The following is a 25074-nucleotide window of genomic DNA, read 5'->3' on the forward strand; positions in this document are numbered from 1 at the left end:
ATTTTTTTTTAAATGGCCACTCGAGGCAAAACCTCGAGATCCGACAGCAGATCTCGAGGTTTTGCCTCGGGAGAGGGATCCGCTGCAGACAGGGAGATCCGAGCTTGGGCTCGGATCGCCCCGGATCCCCGAAGTTCGGGTGGGTTCGGTTCTCAGGGAACCGAACCCGCTCATCCCTAGTCTGAATAGTGTTAATAAAGAAATGTGAAAATTATGTTTACCATATAAAGTTGAATTAAATACCAAAACAACAAAAAGTAATCTTTCCATCTTCAATGCACATGGAAATAACAATTAATAGGAATCACACAAATTAATTAAGTAATGTAAGAGGTAAGGGTCAAGACACAATCATCCAATCAGACATGGCTAGCTATTGTTGCCTATTACCATTATAATGCATATTGTTGTGCCAGGTGTTCAGCACCTGCATCAGATACACCTCCTGACAGGTATATATACCGTATGTAAGCAGGCCTGCCTTAGTAGTATTTACATCTACATACATTAGAGATGTGCTGGTCCGGTTCTCAGAGAACCGACAAACAACGAATTTAGGGGTTCCGAGTCGAACCAAGTCTGAGTTCGGAATCACTTTGGGTACCAAGTTGAACCGAGTCCCAGTTCGGGTCTTTCCGCGGGTTTTGGATTGCGTTTTAACAGGTCAAAATGACATAATTTTAGCTGGTTTTTAATTTTTTTCAAAATACAGATCCAAAACCAAAACAGATGTAAAACCAAAACACGAAGATAAATCCAGATCCAAAACCAAAACACTGGTGTCAGCACACTTCTCTAATCTAAATGTACTTACTGCACTTCTACTACTGTATCGTCCATATGTGCCCGCGAATCGCTGGTCATTGGGCACAAAAAATTAACGTTCTGAACGATAACAATATGGTCGATATCGTTATAGTTCATATAGGGGAGCTGTGTTGTCCAGGGAGGGTGCTCTGTCAGTCAGGGGTGCTCTTCCCTAGTGTAAAAAAATAAAAGTCGTTTTTTGTTTGTGTGTGTTAGCATCTTAGCTGCGCTATTATTTATTGTTTAGTGACACTGCCGGCCAGACCGCAGTTTATCGTCCACGTATTTGTTACTCTGCTCTGCAGGTGGTCTGTCCACACTCGGCAGGGGTGCTTTGTTGTTCATAAAAAAGGGGTGCTGTCTGTTGTTCATCAAGGGGCTGCTGCCTCGTTCAGGGGTGCTCTTCCCCAGTGTAAAAAAAATAAAAGTGCTTTTTTGTGTGTGTGTGTGTGTGTGTGTGTGTGTGTGTGCGTTAGCAACTTAGCTGCGCTATTAATTATTGTTTAGTCGCATTGACGGCCAGACCGCAGTTTATCGTCCACATATTTGTGACTCTGCTCTGCAGGTGGTCTGTCTGCTCTCGGCAGGGGTGCTTTGTTGTTCATAAAAAAGGGTTGCTGTCTGTGTTGTTCATCATGGGGCTGCTGCCTCATTCAGGGGTGCTCTTCCCCAGTGTAAAAAAATAAAAGTGCTTGTGTGTGTGTGTGTGTGTGTGTGTGTGTGTGTGTGTGTGTGTGTGTGCGTTAGCAATTTAGCTGCGCTATTAATTATTGTTTAGTGACATTGACGGCCAGACCGCAGTTTATCGTCCATGTATTTGTGACTCTGCAGGTGGTCTGTCCGCACTCGGCAGGGGTGCTTTGTTGTCCATAAAGACGGGGTGCTGTCTGTGTTGTTCATCAAGGGGCTGCTGCCTCGTTCAGGGGTGCTCTTCCCCAGTGTAAACAAAATAAAATTGCAATAAAATTTATATTATCAATTCACAAAAAAAAAGATTTTTTTTTGTGTGTGTGTTAGTAACTTAGCTGCGCTGTTATTGTTCGGTGACACTGCCGGCCAGACCGCAGTTTATCATCCATGTATTGTGACACTATAAGTTGTAGCACAGTGTGTCATTCTTATTCATAAAAAATCTTGTGACACTGTAACTGGTAGCGCAGTGTTTTACTCATAAAAAATCTTGTGACACTAAGTGGTAGCGTAGTGTAATATTCACCTTTTCACTTATTTCCTCAATGGTGAATAAATTATTAGTCTACACACCGACTACAAGACCACAACAAAGGGCTAAATAATGCGTTATATATAAAACTTAATGACATCACTGTAAGTGGCAGCACAGTGTGTTATTCTTTTCTTATTCATAAAAAATCTTGTGACACTGTAAGTGGTAATGCAGTGTGATTTTTTCAATTCATAAAAAAATCTTGTGACACTGTAAGTGGAAGCGCAGTGTGTTATTCATTTCTTATTCCTAAAAAATCTTGTGACACTGTAGTTCATTGATACCACAGTGTAATATTTAAATTGGTACAAATTGACATGTGTGCTGTACCCCACTTCATTTGTGTTTGTTGATATGGAGAACGATCAGTTGAGAGGAGAGCAGGAACCACATACTAGTGCTGGAGCTGCTACCAGTGCCACCAGTCATGATGATACAAGTCCATCTACATCATCTTTTAAAGACGATGCCCAAGGGCATACAGGGCTTAAGTCAGGGCATCTAAAATCAAGGACCAATCTTTTACACTGGTAAAGAAAAAAACATCAAAGGGTAAGTTAGCTGCAGAAAGATATAAAATTGGCAATATGCCTTTCACCACACGAAGTGGCAAGATCCAAGCTAGATATAAGCACCTGCTATCTTCACCACAACACCTTCATCAACAATATCAATCATGAAACGATTGGTTTGTTTGGGCCCCCACAAAACAAGCTACCAATTGACAGCTGACATTGCTGGCAATGATCTCTACATGCAAAACTGGCTTTACAGAGGCAAGATGTTGTCGCATCATCATCCACTTCCTCACCCTCATCAGTGTGTACATCATCTTCACACAATATTAATTTGTCCCTGCTGGAATCCACCATTACAGGTGCCTCTGTAATTTTTGGATGTAATTGGCATAGAATTTGTAGTTCATTTTGATGGACATCATCTTTTCCAGTCTTTGAGAAAGTAGCCTCCTACTTCGATCGCTGACAAGGTGAGCACACACTGGAGGGTGGGCAGCTCAAGTAAAGCAAAGCTAGTTTGTGCAAGGGCCTCCAAATTGCCTTTTTTTTCCTGCCAGTAGTCAGACTGTCTGACATGCCTATTTGAAATTGGATGCTATCATTAAGAAATGTAAAATAGTCCTCAACGATTCTTTGAATGGTGACCGTATCAGATGGAGTCATGGTAGAAGTCTCATTAATTGTAGACAAATCCTTTAGATACGACCAGATGTAAAAACTTGGTTGTGTTGACTCATCTGCATCACCAGTGGGTCTTTTGGCAGAGTTTAGTTTTTCTCGGCAGTTGCACTTGCTGGAGAAACTGAAGGAAAAGCCATCACTGCATCACGTGCCTCTTGAGCTGACAATTTGCTTACCAACAGCTCTTTACAATTCTTCAGATCTGTGTCCTTTGGGAAGAAAGAAACAACATATGACTTAAACCTTGAATCTTAAATCTTGCATTTGCTCTGTTCAGCTTGTCCACATATCTGTGGTTAAGTGGACAGTGGGTGCAATGGCATTTTGGAGGACACTAATTAGTTTTTTTTAATGTCCCTGTACAGGTTGGGAATTGCTTTTCTAATGAAGTGGAATCTTGATGAGATTTGGTAGCAGGGACACAGGACCTCATTATTGGCAGATATTGGACGCACATCTAATAACAACATAGATGTTATGGCATCAGTGATCCACTATGCAACTGGGTGACTGCTGTCATACTTGCTCCCCCTTGCAAAGGATGGTTTAACAGTCAAATGTTTTTTATAGTACTACCAGTAGTCTTCCTGGTCCCCTTCTGGGATGAAAATCCACTCCCAGCAGCAGCAGGCATAGCGCTCATGGATTTTTCTGGGGGCAAGGACTGATGTGAATGATTTAAATATTTTTGTAAATACCTCCCCTCCTCCCCCATAAATTTGCTTCAGAATCAAGAAATTAAATTAAATTTACTACTAATCAAATCCTCCTTTCCCTGCCTTCAACTACATATATACTCCAACTCCCTCAGGCCTCTTGAATAATTAAAACATTTGTTTCCTGAGGTGCCATGTAGGAAGTTGAACTGTCACTGCTGCTGCAATCTTTGACATGCGGTTGCTGAATGCCAAAACTGTCCAGAAATGTTTATGGCCACAGACAGCATCTCCTGCATGTCCCTTTAATTTTAAATAATATTCTGAACCACCAAGTTGATTTTGTGGGCAAAACATGTGACATATTGCTCACCCATGTTCTCCCCTCTTGCCTCATAAATTTGCTTCCGAATCAAAAATTAAATAAAATCTACTACCAATCAACCCTTCCTGTCCCTGCCTTCAACTACATACATACTCCAACTCCCTCAGGCCTCTTGATTAATGAAAACATATGTTTCCTAATGTGCCATGTTGCAAGTTGAACTGCCACATGTTTGTGCTGCCCACTGCTGCCGCTTAGCTTAGTTAGCCAACTAGCTTGGTGCAAATTTTGGGCCTAAACTTGATGAAAACAATATTGTGAGCTGCGAGGTGGTCAAAATTGACTGGAAACAACTGGAAATTAATGTTATTGGGGTTAATAATACTGTAGGAACAAAAAAATACAAAAAAATATAAAAATTATGTGATTTTAGCAGTTTTTATCAATTTAAAAAAAAAAAAAAATACAGATCCAAGACCAAAACATACAAGGGCGGTTTGGCAAATGCCGCAAAAAAACAATCCAGATCCAAAAAACGAAGAAGATAAAGATCCAAAAGAAAAAACAAAAACAAAACACGGGGTTCGGCGCACATCTCTAGTTATAGGACACAATAAAGAATCACAGTAATAAACATTACACTATACCATGGATTCCCCTTTATCATTCTGACCTAAGCCCTCACCATAAGTCAATGTCAGCTCTCCAAAGGAGGCTATATTATGTGTGTATATATATATATATATATATATATATACTATAGTTCCTCCAGTCCAACATATGGTGTGGTAAAAGTCCAATGTCTTTTTCTGTCTGCATGTGTTATATCACAGTCTATTCACAAGTATGTATTGATGGACCAAAACTGAATAGCAACGCTATAACAGAAATTCAAGCTCACATATTCATACATTATTGAAACATAATATGCGTTAAGTAGTAGATTTATTTTTAGGTTTGTTAATAAAATCACAGATAATACATAAATCAGATCAGTAAAATAATTTAATCTGAAATTAAGTTGTGGATTTTCTTTGTCACTGTAGGAGCATCTGCAGCAACAATGTTGATCTTTATTCTTCCAGCTGCTTTTTATTTACGAATCGTGAAAAAGGAACCTTTCCGCTCACCACAGAAAATAGGGGTGAGGTTACTAATACTTAAAAAGAAAAGTCTACTTCTAAAAATAGCATTGAAATGGTGAAATACTGAATTGCCATAGTAAACTGTTGTTTTAGCATGCTATTATTGTGTCATTTTATTAATGTTCCTAGTGCCAGGTAAATGTCTTTAGAGTTAACGCCTGTAATTTCACAAAATTTGTCCTGTGTGTGTGGAAAATTACTGCATTTTACAATTCCGTTCTCTTACCAGTAGAGGGAGCTTTGCTCCTTAAAGAAATCAAAGAAACATTACTTACTGTAAATTACTGTTACACTATATTGTGTTTGTTGTATGTAAGTGTAACTCAGTAAGATAATTTGTAGTGTAAGGAAAAAAATCTTATTCCACAAACTTCTATGATCCTATATAAATCTATAGAATGAAGAGCACCTTACAGTGAATACATTGTAATGTCTCCTTTTCATGATTACTTTATTTACTGTTTTAAGGTTTTGTGTAGCAGAATATAAACTATATGTAATAAGAAAGAACATCTTATCAGTCACATGACTTCCGATGATGTAATATCTATAATAAATGCTAAAGTCCGTTTTCATGCCAGTCACTGTGTACAGACTTGATAATACTCTGCAACACGCCCAAAGAATGTACAGGCAGAACATTTTACCAATGAATCATTACTGAGGGAACAATGGGAAATATGAATGATATAAGACATTCCTAACAGTAGGGGGCCATTGACTCTCTTGGTTATTGCGATATTTATGTTTACTTTTGCAAAATCCAGTGAAATTATTATCTTGTTACTTCAGTTAGCAAACCTCCCTTTCTACAGTGAGTAACAATGAATATTTATGTCTTGTCTCGTAGGCTCTTGTTTTCCTAATCGTTGGCTTCATATTTATGATTGGAAGCATGTCGCTAATTATATCTGACTGGATCCACAACCCACCTTCTTCCAAACACCATTAACCCTTTTGATGCATAAAGCATACACTATGTGTTCCTTGGGCTGGATGCCAGCGTGGATGGCTGCAATTCCTTTAACACAAGATGCTAGATCAATCCAAAGACTGCTGTTGGCACCAACATGTGAAATATAAAACACTTTTTTGTACAAGGGTTTGTTATTTATACATTAAACATGCCACTGTTTTTATTATTAAAAGTATTACAATGGAGTAGATGTTCTCTGGAGGGGATTGATGCAAGTCAAAAAGAAAAACTGCTGGATTAAAGATAATATTAATTTCTGCTCTCATTGGAGGATATTAATGGACAGATTGTGCCATATCTGTATTGTTACTGTCTTCACTGTATGTGCCTGTAGCAGAGTCTGATTGGGGGAAATTGGCTATAGTGTTGTTTAGTATATTTACAGCTTTTACTTTGTTACTTACTACCCTAATAGCTAAAGGAAAACTTTTTTACTACAGCTCTCAGTCCCATTTACATAAAATAAATGAGGCTTACAAGCACCCAGTTCCCATGATGCACTCCCATCCTCCATATTTGATTGTTCCAGGCATCATGACTGAAGCCATCTTCTAAAACAGTGGGTCTCAGATGAATGGATGATCTCATGGTTCTTTGTGACATTATCCAGATAGAAAGAGATGAACTCTATCAGTACAATAATCGTAGCTGTGCTGAAAATGATGTTGCAGTGAGACAGTTAAATTATCTCCTACAATAAATCTGTGTTACTTGTATGCTGCAGGATAGGGGCCTGTTTCATATATTAGTTACTTTCCCAAACTCAACAACCTTTTGAACACAAAACACCAACATTGTACAAAGCTGGGATAGCGCACTAGAAATACAGTTATGTTTATCTGACATGTTCTCTTGAAAACGGCATGCATCAGACACTTTATACAGTGATTTAAAACTGGCAACACTAAGTAATTGCCTAGCGCAACTAGGAAAAATGATGGCATAAAACATTTCTTAAAGCAAGTTCATTTTATGTTGTTTCAGAATAATCCTTCTGAAGAACAAATATGAAAACTTCAGTATGTCACTGTATTATAAAATATGCTCCAGAATGCGCTCTAAACTGTTATTTCCTTTCTAGTACTAAACTATGTGGTGTTGGCCATTGTTTAGTTTGGAATTATCTCTGGACAATGTCCATTCTGTGTATGACTGTGTCTTCCGCAATGACTCAGAGAGGTGTATGGAGAGCACTTATGGATATGGCTATATTATTATTGAATTATTCTGTGTATGTCATAAGTATGCTCAGTGTGAGAAACTTTTTGAAAAAAAAATATTTATGTATATAATACTTTCAGCATCTCTATATAACTTTTAGTTTTATTCTGCCACCATTGATTATACCATATATATTTCAGCATATTTGTTAGTTTGTTTTTTAATTGGGTGGTCTCTGTGATTATGCAGTGTGATTTTTTTATGGCATCTGTTGACAATATTTACAATATAACACAACATATAAAATATTGATCTTGTCACTGTATCTCCTTGCTGTAAAGAGATGATAGAGGCTGCATATGTTTGTAATAGACACTATATAACTTTCCTAAGTGTTAAAACAGCATCCTATATCACCACTGAAGGAAGCAATATAGGATATGATAGCGCTGCTACGTTTTATTAGTTTAGTCACCAGAGAGGTATTACGATAAATGATCCCTCCAGCATTCTGTATTGTATCAGGATACACCAATGCAATGTATACTCAGTGCAAAGTACTAGCATCATCGGAAGGCATGTCAGGGACTTGTGGGTCATTGGTGGCACACAGCGGATAAGCATAACGTCATCCCCAGATGTGTTATTATTATATTTTAGTAATGAAAATCTCAGCTTTTGATCGCTTGATAAGTTGAGAAAGCAGTTTGCCACCATAGCCAGCCAAGACAATTTGTTAGGCACCATTATATTATTAAATATTGATAAGTGGTAAAAACTCCTATATAAAAGCTTTAAAAATGGTCATCTCCTCTTGATAAATCTCCCTGAATATGTATTACTTTATATTATATTTTCATATATCTTTTTAGTGGTGTATGAATGGACTGCTTCATATCTGTACTACAGCCTACTGTGAAAAGTTGCTAATATGATCCCTACCACTAGCTGGAGTTTCAGGGGCTGCTCCAGTGGAGGAGGGGGAGGGAAGGGGGTGTTGACAGGAGGACCAATCACAGGCTGTACTGTTTAGCAACCACTTGGGCTCCAGCTAAGGTAAGAAGCGCTTTAGTAACATCATTTCAATATGTGGTAGTGCAGCTTTGAGCTAACACATTTTAGTGTAATTGTGCTTGGAATGTCAGTATTGGAAATAAGAAGTAGAGGTTTAATGTGGCACAGACGACATGGGCAGTGCCTACTTTCCAGAAGCAACAAACGGGAAGCACTTTTTGGAGTTCCTGCTGGAAAATGCATGGCTGGAAATACCTATATTAAATTCACCTATCCCAATCCTTGTAGACTGGGAGCTGCTTCTTAACACTTTGTTTATCATGGAAGTTAAGTTACATTGGTAGTAGGACCTAGCTTAGATTGGTGATTTTACCACACCAGCAAAAACATGCATTTCAGGCCCTTTATCCTGACAGTTTAATTCACATTTCCAATAATTTGTTCCACTGATCCACCTGTTAAGCTGTTCCATCCTGCCAACTTTCCAGATTGTCCTACAGCAGGGGTGCCCATCAATGGTTCAAACCATCAATGGTTTTCTGTTGATGACTTCATGCCATTGATGTAAAGCACCAATGGCACCATCAATAAAGACCATCGATGGTGAACTCTTGGATAGCCATCCCTAGGAAAATGCAGCTGGTGCTGATGGGGTGGGGCCAGGCATTTCTCATCATTAGGCCAAATTAATCTGATTCTCATAGAATTGTGTCATATTGGCCCCGCCCCCTCCCCACTGACCCGCTATTCAAATGATGCTCATTGTCTTCCCCATTTCACTAGGAAGTCGGCGGGATGAAGGAGTGTTGCCTACTCTTCTGGGAGTCAGGGGGCTCCTTAAAAGTTCAAAAGCCTCCCAGGCATGCCAGGAGAGTAACTAAGTATGGTATGGCGGTCACTATAGAAACAATGGTTTCTAGTGTCAAACCCATCCACGTACATTTTACCAGAGATATAAATAAAGTGCATGTAATAAACATCAGTGGGTTTGAGGCAGAGGACTAAGAGTAAGAATTTGTAAGGACTGTGTAATCTAAGAAGTAAATGTGATGTCATATTATGATAATAAAACTAGTTATCATAATCATCTCTAGAACTAAATATATTATATTATTTGATATAAAAAATACCTCAGACAAATAAATGACTACAGTTTCTCATGTATAACGATGTGCCAATGTTTATGTACTGTAAGGGCCTGATGCAGAGAGACTACTTCCCCAATTTGCATAGTGCAGCATATCTTGTGTGTACTACGAATTCCCAGAAATTGGGTGCATGCTTATGTGCCTATGCTGGAAATGCACGATTCTGCAGCTTATGCCCAGAGAGGCGGGACCTTGGAGGGAAGGGGCTTTCTGTCATAGGCTGAGAGCAGTATGGGTATAGTTTTCATAAATGTGGCCCATGTAGAGCTTCACAAACATGCATAAGAGGCGTATTGTTTGCAAATGCTAAAGTGCAGGTGCAAATACACTATGATGATGACTTGTCATAGATCAGGCGATTATACTCCAGATGTGCACAGCTCTGCCTATGCATTGAAACAGGCATTTTCCTGGCCTTTTTTTTTTTGGAGTTATTTACGCCCAATTTGCTAACAACTCTGCATCAGCCCCTAAATTACTAGGTCCCTGAGAGCTGGCGGATAGGTTAGGATTGTGCTTTGTGTGGGTTTTTCTTTGTGTAGATCTCTCTTATTTTGCAACGTTTTGTAGTATATATTTTTTTTCAATTAAAATCATCATAATACATTAGCTATAGAAATAACTAACTTGAATGTTATTTTATTTTTTCAAAGGCATAATAAAACAACTAGTGGTAGTATGTTTGCTGTCTTCGGAAAATGCACATAAAACGGCTTCAGGTTGATTTGGTTGGATGTTTTTAAAATTGCAATTGTGATGCTTTGCCATATGAGTTTGTAATATACTGTAGTTTGACATGGTATTTTTTATAGTAAGAAAAAAATATATGGAATAAAAAAAACTTTTTGAACCAAATAGGATGTGGTTTATTTATAAGTGTGCTTTTATATATACTGGAAGGACACAAAATGAGTAATTACATACTGTAGGTGATAAATAATGGCTTATGAATTGTTGAATGCCATTACTTGCATGAAACACATTTGAAATATAATGACTATTTGTAACAGGCACCATAAACTACAGTTTTGTGAATTCTGAAAACTTAATTTGCAACAACAAATCACCAATCTTTGTGTAGCATTAGGTTTTTCCATCCTCTTTGTCTCTTTGATGCTTTGAATAGTCAAGGATAACCACATTCTGTTGTTTAATGAGAATGACGCATATAATATTGCAAACAATTTACATAAGTGCAGCAGCCCTTAGCAAATTACATATTATTGACAAAAGGGATCCAGCAGCATAACTAAGGCCACTGGGACCCAGTGCATAAATTGAGCCAAGACCAGGACTAACAACACCCCGGTTCAGTTTTAGCCAGTTATGTTCGGATCTTAAAAACTGCATCTTATTGGCTATCCTGCTCTCACGTGTTTTGGATAGCCAATAAAATAAATCCAAGTTTGCACTAATTTGATGAAAAGAACAAAAGAGTCAAAACCGAACTGCCCAATGGTGCTTTCATCATAAAAAGACGTGTAAAGAACCAAGCAGCACCATTCAGAATACTGAGGACAAAGCAGAAGTACTACTGCTGCTCCCTTTTGAAAATATCCATGAATGGGGGATTTTCCAGGTACATGCCTCCAAGGCAATGGACACAGCGATGAATATGAATGATTAGGACCTCTTGTCCAGTGTTGGTATAGGGTATTAAGAGCTGTCTATGGAAAGCAATGGCCCACAGAACCGGTTTAGGATGGGGAGAATTAGCGCATGGAGGGCATGACTAGCATTAATAGTCCACTTTTCAACAGACAGAGGTAAGAGGGCCCTGCTCGCAAGATTTCAATCCATAGGGCAATAGGCATTGATGCACAAGAATAAGTGCTACATGATCCAGCCAAATTGCAGAGGTCCTTGGTGGGCTGTATGATTCAGTCACACAGGAATGGTGGCCTAGGGTAGGGAGGATGTGAAAGTGAAGAAATTAAATATGTAAAGTTATGTGTGGACTGTATAGAGGAGATGTAATTGTGTAGTATAGCTTATGGAGGATATGAGGGTGGTCCTGGAATTTGATAAGCTGTCATTTATTATCCACTCAATCCAATGGGAAAGGTCCTCTTTGTCCCTTGTAGGCATCCAGGATACTTGGCAAAAAAAGCCCTCATAGATGATGGCACCTGTCCCTTGGGTACTCGCCGCTAATCAAAGGTCACGGTCATTTTCTATAAGAATGCTATAGCGCCACCTGCCGTGGCTGGGACAGCCTAGAACTGGTTAGTGAAAAATCGGGGGGGACCTCTATTTTCACTACCAGTCTAGGTTATAAGGCCTAGGACTGGTTATCAATTTGAGGGTGATCTCATGCTGTTTTTTTTTTTTTTGCGTTTTTTCAAATTTTTTGGCATAAAAGCCTGCACAGATCTTATGGATTTGTGTAGTGCTTGAAAACCACAATGGCTTTATAATGATTCCACATTGGTTTGTATGCACGCCTATGGGAAAGGAACTTAAAATCTGACGAGCATCGCTGGCAGTTTTAAAAATGACAGTCAAAAACAATGCTTAGTGAATACTGTATTCTGGGCTGTCTGGAGTTGGAGAGACACTTGGAGGTTTGAGAGGCAGAAAGAGGCTGGCTGCAGTTGAAGAGACACTGGGGGGCTGCAGAGACAGAAGGGACTGACGAGCTGAAGATAAACAGGGTCTGGAGAGGTGCTGGACCATCGGAGGGACACTGGGAGCTTCAGAGACACTGGAGGGGAGGAGAGACAGTGGAGGGCTGCAGCAACACTGCAGGACTGGAGCTGTAGAAACACGGTGGAATGAGGCTGCATATTATCCACAACTGGCAGGATTACGGCACACTTCCTCCTTTGCCCCGTCAACTGTGCTACTACACATGGGGGCACTACCGTCTATTTTGCCTCTGGGAGCTTGGTTTGACCTTATTCCCCTGGGTTCATATACCACATGCAGAAGTACATAATGCCTACTATTTTTCATCATTCTATATAGCCAGTTAGGGAATAAAATAGCATCAATGGATCTGATACAGAGAGAACATAGGCATGTTTGAGGAGAATATCTTGCATGAATTCTCTCTACGCATTCTCTGAAAATTAGCTTAAATAAGTACTCATTATGCATACTGGAGTCATACGCATTCAATTGCATCTACATGTAAGACCAAAGCTATGGAATTGGGTTATGACAGAGTGTTCTCACTTAGGCAAAGTTAATAATTAGTTATTACATACAACACAGCTTAACACAAAAGCAGAACAGAGCAATCCTTGGACACCATAGGTCTGATGGGGAATTCTGGTGTATGGATGAGGGGAGACATATTGCATGGTATGATCAATCCCATTCATGTTTACACACCGTCTGCACCTCAGAGGACTTTCCCCAATGGCTGAGAGGAATGATGGAAATGTGTCGCTCTCTTCCATATTTGCCTTAATACCTGGACACCATGGAGTTTAGCTCCCCCAGAATTAGTGTGACTAACACTTGCTGAAATGGACTACTGGTTGGCACAGCATCTCACCTTTATTAAACCATGGCAATTGTTGGTATTCCTCTAGCTAATAGAGAAATATATAGGGTGGGAAAAGCTTATTTAGTGACTGTACTGGACACTTACTATGATTGGTTACATTTAAAAAGAAATATGAAGCTGCGATTCAGTTATATATAAAATAGTGCATGATGGATGATGGTACAAAAGCTGCCCCAATGCTATATAGAAAAGTGCTGGGACCGCTGCTATAGAACACCTTGGAACTTTGATTTAAATAAATAAAAGAGATGAATGACTAGCATTCATGATCCACTGCATTAGCCTATTACATTCTTCTTTAAAATCATATCCTGACAGTTCTATGAAGAATAACTAGATTTAACAAATAAAGCTTAGACACTGGTACTGTTCCCCATTGTTTTCACCATAATATATCTTTGTTTCCGCAGACACTATTAATTATTATTACTGTTTATATTTGTTGTACAGTATACCTAAGAGGTTATCTATTTGGTCATTAGAGATTGGAAGAAGTATTAGAGGAAAGACTGTCGGCGACTTTAGCACTGCATGTACTGTATATTAAATACTACAATACTGTATATGTGCCAAATTCCCTGATACTGGTGATGTTAGTTCAGGAGTAGCATTGCTTGTAGCAGGATACTTCCACTGTCAACCAGGGGAATGCAAAAGGGACTTACTGTAGTTGATGAACCATTGCTCCTTCTATTCATGGACTCCCACTGTACCTTATACAGTATTTATGGTCTCTCAATAATATTTATATTTATGGACTCCTACTGCTCCTTATATTTAAGGACTCCCCCATTGTACCTTATATTTATGTAATCACACTGTACCTTATATTTATGTAATCACACTGTTCATTATATTTATGTAATCACACTGTTCATCATTGCGATTCTGAAATAAATTGTAGAAAACAACTTGATAACACAATGTCAGTATGCTTTCATTAAGGACCAGTCATGCCAATACATGTGACTTTAATAAAGGAGGTATGTTTGAAAATAATCTTGAAAGTGAAATGAATGTGATATATTTGGATTTTACATTACTGTTTAATACTATTCCATATAAAGTTTTGTTCGTAAGAGTACAACGTCTAGGGGAAAATGTATGTGCATACCATGGGTAGAGAACTGGTTAGAGCAGAGGTTCCCAAACTCAGTCCTCAAGGCACCCTAACAGTTCAGGTTTTAGAGATATGCATGGATGAGCAGAGGTGGTTAAATCAAATTAACTGAGGTAATAATTAAGTTGCCTGTGGTGAAGCATGGATATCCTTATAACCTGAACTGTTAGGGTGACTTGAGGACCGAGTTTGGGAACCTCTGGTTTAGAGGGTAGTTTTAAATGGAACATATTCAGACTGGGCAAAAGTCATTAGTGGTGTACCACCAGAGCCGTAACCAGACTTTTTGGTGCCCTGTGCCAGAGAGAGCATTGGCGACCCCCCCATTTTTTAAATAGGGACATAAGATAGTACACCTGAAAAAGGGCCATGGCCTCATGGGTAAGGGCCAGGGAAGAGATGGGGTAATCCTGGGGTAGCCAGTAGATGCTGGAGATATAAGAAGAGGAAGCTAAAAGTGAGAATGATAATAAACAGGAAAAGTGACAGGCCCAAACAGCGCCCCCTGCCCTGCGGTGCCCTATGCCATGGTACTGATCGCACTACCTTAGTTACGGCCCTGTGTACCACAGCTGAACCTTTGTGGTTTCAGTTTTTAATGATCTAATAAATGATTAGTGTCACGGCCAGGGTATTTCAGCATGGCGCTAGGCGAGTGTTACCTGTGAGGTCATTGTGGCACGGGCTGTCTGGTGGCGGAGCTGGTGTCTGGCGGGGGGCTTTGGCTGTGCGCGTTGTTGTGCGGGCCTGTGGTCACTCTGCGCTGGTAAGGCCTGGCGGCGTCTCCATTCCGTTTGGCATGGGCGCCGCCATCTTGCCTTCTGGCCATGTGATGCGGCTGGCCAATCCTGGTGAGTCACATGTTCCCTCCGGCCAGTAACAGCACGGCATGGGGTATTTAGGAAGGGTCAGTGCCTTCCTTCTTTGCCAGTGCAACGTGTATCTCAGCCTAGCTGAGAGGGAGTTCTCTGTGCTTTCCTGTTCCTATGAATTCGCTGTCTGCCAGTCTGCCTGTCAGCTCCTAGCTCCCACTGGACTACCCCGCTTCCTCCATCACCCTTGCCCATACCTGAGTGCCTGAACCTGCTGACATCCTGCGCTTCAGTTCACTACCTGCATACCTGGCTTGATTATTTTCAGTTCACTACCTGCATACCTGGTTTGATTATTTTCAGTTTCACTACCTGCACACCTGGACAGCTCTAATTGTTTCTACTTGGACATTAACCCTTTTACTCCCACCACAGAACTCTTGTGCACATTTATATATTCCTGGACTTTTATTTACTGCCACATTATATGTCTACTCAAGCACTTATTAAAAATCCTAGTTTTATTTTCAAATCTGCTTCTGTGATCGCTCCTGCTACCACCCCAGGTCCACAAACAACCCAGAACATCACAGTTTGCACTGGCCCCATGGAACCGGCCACGGATCAGGAGTGGATTTGTTCCGGTGCATTTCTGGTCGTTTAGAAAATCTGGAAAACATGCAGCATCAGATGGCTCAATTTCTGCAAGGGATGTCCAAGCGACAGGATAGTTTGCAAACTTCCTTTTCTACCCCTGAAGTACCAGCATCTACATCCGCATCAGTGTCTGGGAATACAGGAGACAGATCATCTCCCCGCTTACATCTTCCTTTACCAAATAAATTTGACGGCAATCCTAAACTCTGCCGAGGATTCCTAAAGCAGTGTGACATACATTTTACCCTGCAGCCTGACAACTTTCTAACTGCAAGAACTAAAGTGGCTTATATAGTATCTCTGTTATCCGGCCAGGCCTTGGAATGGGCTTCCCCACTCTGGGAGCGCTCAGATCCACTGCTGGATAATTATGCAGGCTTTGTGTCATCCTTCAGGAGGATTTTCGATGAACCTGGGCGTACTGTATCAGCATCATCAAACATCATGACACTGAGACAAGGGGTCCGTCCTGTCAGTCAATATGCCGTGCAATTTCAAATTTTAGCATCAGAGCTCAAATGGAATGAGGAAGCCCTCACCTCGACCTTCTGGCATGGGTTGTCAGACCGACTAAAGGATGATCTAGTCACTCGAGACCTTCCTACTAATCTGAACGACATGATTTCGTTGTGTATCAAAGTTGACCTACGCTTCAGGGAACGTCAGGCTGAAAAAAACAGAACTGACCGGCAAAGGTCATTTACCCCCTCCATTTCTACCCGTCCCATTCCTTCTCCTACTGAAGAGGAGCCTATGCAGGTGAATCATACACACCTCTCCAAAGAAGAACGTCAGAGAAGAATGCAAAAGAACCTCTGTCTGTACTGCGGAGAGTCCGGTCACCTGCTGATCTCCTGCCCTCGTATACCAGGAAATGCCAAATCCTAACTGACCCTGGAGACATCAAGTTAGGAGTTATGAACCCGTCTCCAAAAATTAAAGATTTCACGATTACCCTAGCCTTGGATCTTAAACCCAAACCTGTCTTTGCTACTGCTCTACTCGACTCGGGAGCAGCCGGAAATTTCATAACGTCTAGTTTCATAGATTAATTTCAGATTCCTTGTTTGTCTCTCAACCATGCCATCTCTCTGACCTCTATAGACGGACGCCCTCTAACTAGCGGGATAGTCACCAAAGAGACTCAACCAGTATTGGTCCGAATTGGGGCACTTCATTCTGAGTCCTTAAAATTCCTGGTGATATCAGAGGCCTCTCAAGAAATTGTTCTTGGTCTACCCTGGTTACGTCAACATAATCCCAGGATTGATTGGAGTTCTATGCAGATTCTGTCATGGGGTATGGACTGTCAGAAATCCTGTCTTCCAAAAATTCGACCTGTGAGAAAGACAGTTCCATTAGTTTCTTCTGCCATTCCCAAGGAATATCAGATGTTCGCCGATGTTTTCTCTGAACAACAAGCAAATATCTTACCCCCTCATAGGGAATGGGACTGTCCAATTGAATTGATACCTGATAAGATACCACCTCGTGGTCGCACCTATCCGCTGTCCTTGCCTGAGACTCAAGCCATGACCGAGTACATCCGGGACAACCTGGCAAAGGGGTTAATTCGCCCCTCTACTTCACCTGCCGGAGCTGGGTTTTTCTTCGTTGGCAAGAAGGACGGTGGTCTAAGACCATGTATCGATTATCGAGGCCTTAATGACATTACTGTAAAGAATCGATACCCTCTTCCCCTGATTACTGAGTTGTTTGATAGGGTCAAGGGCTCTGTAATTTTTTCTAAATTAGATCTGAGAGGGGCTTACAACCTCATTCGTATCCGAGCTGGCGATGAATGGAAGACCACTTTTAATACCAGAGATGGACATTTCGAGTATTTAGTAATGCCTTTTGGATTGTGTAACGCCCCTGCTGTCTTTCAAAGTTTCGTTAATGAGATTTTCCGGGATCTGTTATATGTTTCTGTTGTTGTCTATCTGGATGACATACTGATTTTTTCACCCTCTGTGGCTAAACATCAAGAACATGTTAAAGAAGTTCTGACCCGTTTGAGAGAAAACCACCTTTACTGCAAACTGGAGAAGTGCGTCTTTGGAGTGCCCAGTGTACCTTTTCTCGGCTATGTAATATCTGGCTCCAGTTTAGAAATGGACTCCAAGAAGGTACAAGCGATTCTGGATTGGACCCGACCTCAGACACTGAAGGCCATCCAGAGATTGTTGGGCTTCGCCAATTATTATAGACGCTTCATTAAGGGATTTTCTACACTGCTGGCTCCCATTGCAGCCCTGACCCGCAAAGGTGCTAATCCTGCCCAATGGTCACCTGAGGCAGAGTCTGCCTTTCATCTTCTAAAACAGGCCTTTATCTCAGCACCAGTTCTTCGACAACCAGAGTTGGACAGGCCTTTTTTGTTGGAAGTAGACGCATCATCTGAAGCTGTGGGAGCAGTCTTGTCTCAACATTATTAGGACAACCGAGTCCATCCGTGTGGGTTCTTTTCTAAAAAATTCTCACCTGCCGAAAGGAACTACGACATAGGTGAGCAAGAACTACTAGCTGTAAAGTTGGCGTTGAAGGAATGGAGATATTTGCTAGAAGGCGCCAAGTTTCCATTTACTGTATTTACGGACCATAGAAATCTCCTATTTCTCAAAAACCTCCAATGTGTGAATCCTCATTTGGCCCGCTGGGCAATATTCTTTGCCAGGTTTCAGTTCACCCTGACCTTCCGGTCTGGAGCACTTAATCAGAAGGCTGATGCCCTATCGAGATCTCTCCTCTGTGATGATCAATCTGAAAATCAAAGCAATACTCCTGTCTTGGAATCAAGAGTTTTCGCCGCATTACAACTTCAGCCTCCTACGGGAAAATCATTTGTGGCCCCGGAATTAAGGAAGCAGCTTCTCACTTGGGCACATTCCTCTCGCTTCGCAGGGCACTCAGGCACTCGGAAGACCTTGGAGTTCCTGAAAAGACACTATTGGTGGCCTTCTATGAAGGCAGATATAATGAAGTTCATCTCTTCCTGCTCCTCCTGTGCCTAGCATAAATCATCACGACAAGCTCCAGCTGGGGAATTGCTTCCATTACCTACTTCATCACGTCCATGGACGCATCTCTCCATGGATTTCGTCACAGACCTGCCAGTCTCTCAAGGTTTCAACACTATCTGGGTTGTAATAGACCGATTTTCTAAGATGGTCCACTATATACCATTGAAGAAGTTACCTTCTGCCCCTGACCTGGCACAGTTGTTTGTCCAACACATATTTCGTCTACATGGCCTTCCTGCTGAAATTGTCTCTGACCGTGGTGTGCAGTTTACTGCAAAATTCTGGAGGGCTTTGTGTTCTGTTCTTCAAGTGAAGTTAAACTTTTCCACGGCCTACCATCCGCAAAGCAACGGCTCCACCGAGAGAGTTAATCAAGATCTAGAGACTTTCTTAAGAATTTTTATGTCATCTTCCCAGGACAATTGGGCTGCCTTGCTGCCGTGGGCTGAGTTTGCACATAAGGCTTCCTACCACTCGTCAACTAACCAAACGCCATTTCAGGTTGTATATGGCCTTCATCCTCATGTTCCCGAATTCCAAAGCCTGCCTGTTTTCGATGTTCCGGCCGTGGAGGACACGGTGCGGAATTTTGCTGCCATCTGGACTCAAGTACGGTCTGATTTGTTGAAGGCATCCTCTCGCTATAAGACCCAGGCCGATAGAAAGCGTAGAATAGTTCCACGCATGCAAGTTGGAAGCCAGGTCTGGTTATCCACCCGGAATCTTCGTCTGAGGGTTCCTTCTATGAAATTTGCACCACGCTTCATTGGTCCCTTCTCCATAACAGAAGTCATTAATCCAGTGGCCTATCGTCTACAGTTACCCCATACCTAAAAATCCCTAATTCTTTCCATATTTCCTTATTGAAGCCCCTGGTCTTGAATACATTCCATAGTGCTCTGCCTGCTTCTCCTCAAGTCCAGACGGAGAGAGGAGTTGAGTTTGAGGTCGCGTAGATCTTGGACTCTCGTCTACGCAGATGTCATCTACAGTATTTGCTGGACTGGAAAGGTTACGGTCCAGAGGAACGTTGCTGGACCGATGCTCATGATGTCCACGCTCCCATGCTCATCAGGAGATTCCATTCTGCCCATCCGGAGAAGCCTGGTGAGTGTCCTGAGGCCACCCCAAAAGGGTTGGGTACTGTCACGGCCAGGGTATTTCAGCATGGCGCTAGGCGAGTGTTACCTGTGAGGTCATTGTGGCGCGGGCTGTCTAGTGGCAGAGCTGGTGTCTGGCGGGGGGCTTTGGCTGCGCGCGTTGTTGTGCCGGCCTGTTGTCACTCTGCGCTGGTAAGGCCTGGCGGCGTCTCCATTCCGTTTGGCATGGGCGCCGCCATCTTGCCTTCTGGCCATGTGATGCGGCTGGCCAATCCTGGTGAGTCACATGTTCCCTCCGGCCAGTAACAGCACGGCATGGGGTATTTAGGAAGGGTCAGTGCCTTCCTTCTTTGCCGGTGTAACGTGTATCTCAGCCTAGCTGAGAGGGAGTTTTCTGCGCTTTCCTGTTCCTGTGAATTCGCTGTCTGCCAGTCTGCCTGTCAGCTCCTAGCTCCCACTGGACTACCCCGCTTCCCCCATCACCCTTGCCCATACCTGAGTGCCTGAGCCTGCTGACATCCTGCGCTTCAGTTCACTACCTGCATACCTGGCTTGATTATTTTCAGTTTCACTACCTGCACACCTGGACAGCTCTAATTGTTTCTACTTGGACATTAACCCTTTTACTCCCACCACAGAACTCTTGTGCACATTTATATATTCCTGGACTTTTATTTACTGCCACTTTATATGTCTACTCAAGCACTTATTAAAAATCCTAGTTTTATTTTCAAATCTGCTTCTGTGATCACTGCTGCTACCACCCCGGGTCCACAAACAACCCAGAACATCACAATTAGAGATTAAGCTCCCTATATTTGTTGATTGGCTCCCGGAGTTTGGCCACGCTCCCTTTTTATTTATTTTTTGAAATATATCAACCCTAGGTCAGAGGCACACATGTAAAGGGGGGGGGTCTGAGGCACAGTTATGGGAGGGGGTCAGAGACACACTAGGTGAGGGATAAGGGCAAAGGAACAAATGGGAAGGTTCTGTGTGCCATTTTTTTTCTGCAGTGCAAGTAGGAGGAAAAAGATAATAAAGGAGAGGAGATGGTGGCAGGGAAACATGTGTGAGGACCCCTATGAGAGGGGGGCCAGGGGAAAATAACTTCTGTGCCCCCAAGTAAAAACGGTTCTGTACCTTCTACTACAAAGTTACTATGTCAGTGTCAGATAAGGGGGATTCAGTGCTTCTTAAGGGGCACATCCACTAGGCGACTATGAAATGAGAGCACGATTACGACATTGTAATCGTGCAGTCGTTTCACAGTCTGTGATGTGCCTACACTGAATGATCAGTCGTTCAGTGTAGGCACATCCATCATCCTCGTACATGCTCAACATGATGTTATCGTTAGGTTGACCAACATGTTCGGGCGATAATAGATGTCAAAAACGACCAGCAGGCACGCGCATCGCTGGTCATTTTTTACTTTAAACTGCCCAATTTGCAGATGATTAACAAGCAATTGAACGATAACGATGTCAGATTAATAGAAGCAACCGGCCGCTGGCCACACAATGGACTGAGTGAGGTGAGCTGGTTGCATGGAGGTGGGCACTGTAGGTACTCCGGGCACCATAGCAACTGCACTCCTTGCACCCACCAGAAGCTACACCCTTGGCTTCAACCAGTTTTAGGCTAACTGGATTTTGAAACAGCAATCGAAATGTAATGTATATAAATGTGGGGAATTGCACCTAGGCGGAGATAATAACTGTTCTATTATACATTTAATACGATGAAATAGGAACATATTTAGTACTGAGGTATAGTGTATGACAAAAAGCTGAGTAGTAGTACATAGTATCAGGCAGCAGCTGCAGACAAATAAAATATTGTGATGCAAACTGCAGAAAGAAGAATACATTCAAGGGATGTCAATAAAATTATTATATAGTCCAGTATTACCATTGTATAAGTCACTGTGTAGATCACATACTGCATATCACTGTAAGACAGACATATGAGAAATCCATGGGCATAACCTCATTCATAAAAGAAATGGAAGGGTTACATTGTAAAGTGATGTTAAAAAACATTTACTTTGGAAAACAGTTACCTTAGAAAAGACCTAATAAATGCTGTATGTATAAATATATTCAAAATCAACAAAAACATTTGTCTAATACACTTTCCATACCAAGGACCAAACAAACATAGGATCACCAATTACACCAGGGTAAGATCGAGTAGGGTAGGAAAGGATAGCATAAGATAGGGTAGGGTAGGATAGGATAGAGTAGGGTAGAATAGTGTGGTATAGGATAGGGTAGGGTAGGATAGGGTAGTATAGGATAGGGTAGGGTAGGATAGGGTAGAATAGGGTAGGATAGGATAAAATAGAGTAGGGTAGGATAGGATAGAGTAGGGTACAATAGGGTAATATATGATAAGGTAGGGTAGGATAGGTATGAGAGGGTAGGGTAGGATAGGATAGGGTAGGATAAGGTATAATAGGATAAGATAGGATAGGTTAGAATAGAGAAGGATAGGAAAGGGTAGGATAGAGTAGGGTAGGATATGGTAGGGTAGAATAGGATAGGGTAGGATATGATAGAGTAGGGTAGGGTAGGGTAGGATAGGATAGGGTAGGATAGGGTAGGATAGGGCAGTATAGGATAGGATAGGAAAAGATAGGGTAGTATAGGATAGGGTAGGGTAGGATAGGGTATGAGAGGGTAGGGTAGGATAGGGTAGGATAAGATAGGATAGGTTAGAATAGAGAAGGAAAGGAAAGGGTAGGATAGAGTATGGTAAAATAGGGTAGGGTAGAATAGGGTAGGGTAGTATATGATAGAGTAGGGTAGGGTAGGATAGGGTATTATAGGATAGGATAAGATAGGGTAGTATAGGATAAGGTAGGATAGGATAGGATAAGGTAGGATATGGTAGGGGAGGATTGGATAGGATAGGGTAGAATAGAGTAGGGTAGGATAGGGTAGGGTAGAATAGGATAGGATAAGGTAGGATATGGTAGGATAGGGTAGGATAGAGTAGGGTCAGATATAATAGGGTAGGGTAGGATAGGGTAGTATAGGCTAGGATAGGATAAGATAGGGTAGGGTAGGATAGGATAGCGTAGGGTAGAATAGGGTAGTATAGGATAGGGTTGGATAGGGTAGTATAGGATAGGGTAGGATCGGATAAGATAACATAGGATAAGTTAGAATAGGGTAGAATAGGATAGGATAAGGTAGGATATGGTAGGGTAGGGTAGGATTGGATAGGATAGGGTAGGATAGAGTAGGGTAGGATAGGGTAGGGTAGAATAGGATAGGATAAGGTAGGATATGGTAGGGTAGGGTAGGATTGGATAGGATAAGAAGTTCTTTACTGTGAGGGTGGTTTCATTGTAGACTTCATTATCACTAGTTGTTAATAGCAAATTCATTAATAGAATTTAACAATGGGTTTGGATGCTTTTCTTACAAGAAATGATGTCTGTAACTATAAAATTTATCCACACTACATTTTTGCATGCTTTCAGCTTTCTGGCATTACCCAAACATGACAGTACATTGTGCAGCTACTTTCAGGTCTAATTCCTTGATACACCTTAAGAGTAGCAAAAATGCAGCAGTGAACTGTACCTCCAATAGGCCCAGGTCACTGCACAAGCCAAATACTGTCACGTACCTGATTATCTGGCGAATGCTCTTATATTCACTCTGGGTCACATATTATTTGTTATAGTAAGTTTCACAAAATAATTATGATATACAGCAAGAAAATCTCCCTATGTCAATTGGAATACATTTGAACCATGTCAGCCCCAAGATTGCTTTACCTTATTATTAAGGTAATACTTGCATCACTGCGTTACAATGGTTAGAACCCCTTCATATTCTGGCCCCCCAGCTACTGCCAGAACACCGCTATTATACTCTGCCATTGCACAATATACTGTGCCATTGTATCCTTTAATTGTAGCCTACCACATCAGGAGCCTGATTATGCTTAGGCTGACTTCACTAGTCATATGTTTGGAGTTAGCTTCTGATGCAACCAGTAACTTTGAAATTAGTCAGGCATTTTGTTTGTAATGTTATACGTTTGTACTGTATGTGAGACATGGTATCCTGTACTTTAGCTACGCAGATACAGTTACAAATTACAATCCATTTGAGGATTATTGAAATCTTTATTTACAATGCATCTACATTTCCATGTATCTGACAGGGGAGTTTTATTGCTCTGCATTTCATAATATTTACTTGGAATTACATAATGTGTTGTATAATGCTTAGTTACATTATTGGAGAAAGTTTAACTATGAAACCTGTAACCTATTTTAAACAGATCCACCTCTTTGTTCTTTACATCTAGTAAGATAGTAAGTAATCAATTCTTCATGATATTTCAGCTCCATGGGACCCTTGGGATGTACACAACACGTTCAGTAGGACACATGGCAATTTATGGGGCATAAGTTACACATTTTTGTATAGAGTATGTGCAACAAAAATTGCGTCCATATCCAAATGCATCTACATCCAATTGTATCTCATTCCAGTTACATAAATCTAAGAAGCATTTCCAGAATATGTACATAACCCACCTGCGCACGCAGGGGGATTCCGAGTACCTAGAAACCCCCCTGCCCGCTGATCCATCCACGCAGCATAAGCTGCCCGCTGATCCATCCAAGGAGCTCAGGCAGGCTGTGTTTGTAATGTGCCGACTGCCTGCTTCCTGGATGCAAACAGGACGCTGTTATTTGCTCCAGCTAACAGGCACTTCAGGGTGCCGTAAGCCAGGAGAGCGGGGGCGGAGTGTATGGAGCCAGGCAACCAATGCGGGGGCAGCGCGTAGCGGTGTATATGTGGATGAAGTAAAGGGGTGGTCCGTTTTTGCACAAGACCACCCCTTAGAAGTGTGGACTGGACAGCGGGAAAGTGACCGACCCGCGGAAGCCAGTCAGGACTCAGGAGCGGGTCGCGATTGCGGATGCAGCCGGGGGCAGGGCGCCTCCTCAGCTCCCCTTCCCAGCGGTCCAGCCCGGTCTGACCACAGTGATCCTGGACCCTGCGGCAGCTGCATTGTAACAGCACCACCTGCTCGAGCTCTACTTGCTTGGAAAGGTAAGAAGCAGGCGTCCTATAAGTTAGTATATACAACCAGGTCACTGACAGTCTGTCCAGCTGTGATGAGACTACAAGTCCCAGCACACTTTGTCAACTGGAAAT

General features: G+C 41.8%; 1 protein-coding gene across 1 annotated transcript in view; it reads left to right on the forward strand.

Annotated features, from left to right (window-relative positions):
• The window catches only part of SLC38A4 (solute carrier family 38 member 4), a 142800-nt gene extending 132302 nt beyond the window's left edge, over positions 1-10498 (forward strand). Inside the window, exons 15-16 of the mRNA XM_088465590.1 lie at positions 5259-5356; positions 6208-10498. Of these exons, the coding sequence (XP_088321716.1) occupies positions 5259-5356; positions 6208-6309 (200 nt within the window). The 3' untranslated portion in view covers positions 6310-10498. The remainder of the gene's footprint in view (positions 1-5258; positions 5357-6207) is intronic.
• Positions 10499-25074: the final 14576 nt, after the last annotated feature.

The sequence above is a fragment of the Taudactylus pleione genome, unplaced genomic scaffold (assembly GCF_031769625.1).
Source record: "Taudactylus pleione unplaced genomic scaffold, aTauple2 ptg002018l, whole genome shotgun sequence".
In the NCBI taxonomy this organism is placed as follows: Eukaryota; Metazoa; Chordata; class Amphibia; order Anura; family Myobatrachidae; genus Taudactylus; species Taudactylus pleione.